The sequence below is a fragment of the Austrofundulus limnaeus genome, unplaced genomic scaffold, assembly GCF_001266775.1.
Source record: "Austrofundulus limnaeus strain Quisiro unplaced genomic scaffold, Austrofundulus_limnaeus-1.0 Scaffold2332, whole genome shotgun sequence".
NCBI classification, from domain to species: Eukaryota; Metazoa; Chordata; class Actinopteri; order Cyprinodontiformes; family Rivulidae; genus Austrofundulus; species Austrofundulus limnaeus.
In genome coordinates, this window is record NW_013954734.1 from 301 (window position 1) to 2,056 (window position 1,756).

The following is a 1,756-nucleotide window of genomic DNA, read 5'->3' on the forward strand; positions in this document are numbered from 1 at the left end:
TGTATGTGGGGGGTTGTAGCGGCAAACAGGTCAAAAACATGGAARTAAACTGTGACAGTTTTACCTGCAGTTATCATGGGATTTGTAGTTTAATCATGACCAGTACTTAGCATCATGAAGACAGATCGTGTCAACCTCTGATTACGACTCTTAACTTTCTTTATTTATGCAGCCAACTGTTCTCAGGAATGAACAAAAGTAGAAAGATTTAAGACTTGACAAAATTAAATTTAAGACCTTGGGTGAAAATCTGGGCATTTTTAAGACTTTTTTAGGCCTAAAATTTTGATTTTCATATTTTAGACTTTTTAAGAACCAGCATGAACCCTGTGAAAAACATGATTTCAAGGCCCTGGAAAGTTTGTGAAGTGGTTTAAGTGGATAAGCTCTCTCAGACATTATGACACGCCTGGTGATGCTTTGCACTGCACGATGAACTGTGCCCTGACAGATGATGAGAATTATGATGTCCTGTGGGGTGAATTTCAGAGACACTGTGCGGACACTGGTGAAAACCCGCTGRTGGGAGCCGGGGGACATTTTTGTGGCTCCTGAAGGGGTTGCAGCAGAAGTGAAGCTGTCATCACCGCTGAAGGAGCTGTATGTGCTGAGTTCTGGTTCTGCACCTCATGTCGCTTTGAAGGTGGCTGCAGGCTGTGAGAGAAAGTCGTTGGGACCTTTAGTCAGATCTTGCCTCATGCTGGATGACTGGGTGGACATTAACACAGATTTGCATTATTCACATTCGACAGGCGAATACAGGATAAACACGCACTTCTTTCACGACACTTATTCCTGAGAAAAAGAGGGTCTGGTAAAACTGAACGTGTGCGCCTGACGTTCTAGGTGCGTGCGGTGACCCCCCCACCCCGAACCCCGCCACCTAAAAAACGAATCCAGCGCTGCTGGTTATAGGTGGCTGTAATATGAGCCACTCAAAGTAGATTGAATGGCAACTAAATGACAGTTTAATAATAACATTAGAGAATTACCTCCACCAAGGGTTTTCATTAAATTTTTACCACAGGTGGGTATTGGCCAAAGGAACACACCTTTACGTTTCAGTGATGTTCCGGATCACGATACGGATACAGCAATGTTTTATGTAATTCAGGTGAATCAGACAGGCTACGCAAAGTGTATTTATATTAGATGCAACTCAGTAGCAAACACGAAAAACAAGTCGCAACGAACGAACTTCACGAACGTGTTGCTGGTATCGGCAAAGTTCTAATTACTCTGTTATCAACTACTTTTGGCGATGTTACATGCTGTCTGTAGACATAGAAAAAGAAATGCAATTCTCTTCACATTACGGGAATATCTGAGAACACGCCGACAGCGGGGTCCAGCTGCAGTCGTGGGTGCAGCTGAGCCGAAGCAAGCTGCTACCAGAACAGGAGGCCAGCAGGAACAGCTGATCATGTGAGGCAAAATTGAGAACAGAGGAGGCACCAGAGGAGCAATATGGCCTAGGCGGAGGTTTGCGCTCTACAAGTGCTTCTAGTTATTCAATTAATTTCAATTTATTTACATAGCACCAGGTCACAACATATGTCAAGTCAGGTACCTCCCATCTACGTATCGTCACCAGACGATATGACACGGACATGGAAGGGAGGCGGGGGGTACAACAACACAACAGGAAGGGGGGCAAGAGACAAAAGCCTCTTTCATACTGTAATGCTGCGTTCACACCGAACACGATTTCAGCTTCAGAATCGCATCCAACGCTTCAAGTTGGACGCTTGTGCAC

At 44.7% G+C, this 1,756-nt stretch overlaps 1 protein-coding gene across 1 annotated transcript in view; it reads right to left on the minus strand.

The window, feature by feature from the left end:
• Positions 1–261: 261 nt before the first annotated feature.
• Positions 262–1,756, minus strand: part of LOC106510813 (G2/M phase-specific E3 ubiquitin-protein ligase) — a 6,858-nt gene continuing 5,363 nt past the window's right edge. The window contains exon 4 of the mRNA XM_013999537.1: positions 262–654. Coding sequence (XP_013854991.1) covers positions 486–654 — 169 coding nt within the window. The 3' untranslated portion in view covers positions 262–485. The remainder of the gene's footprint in view (positions 655–1,756) is intronic.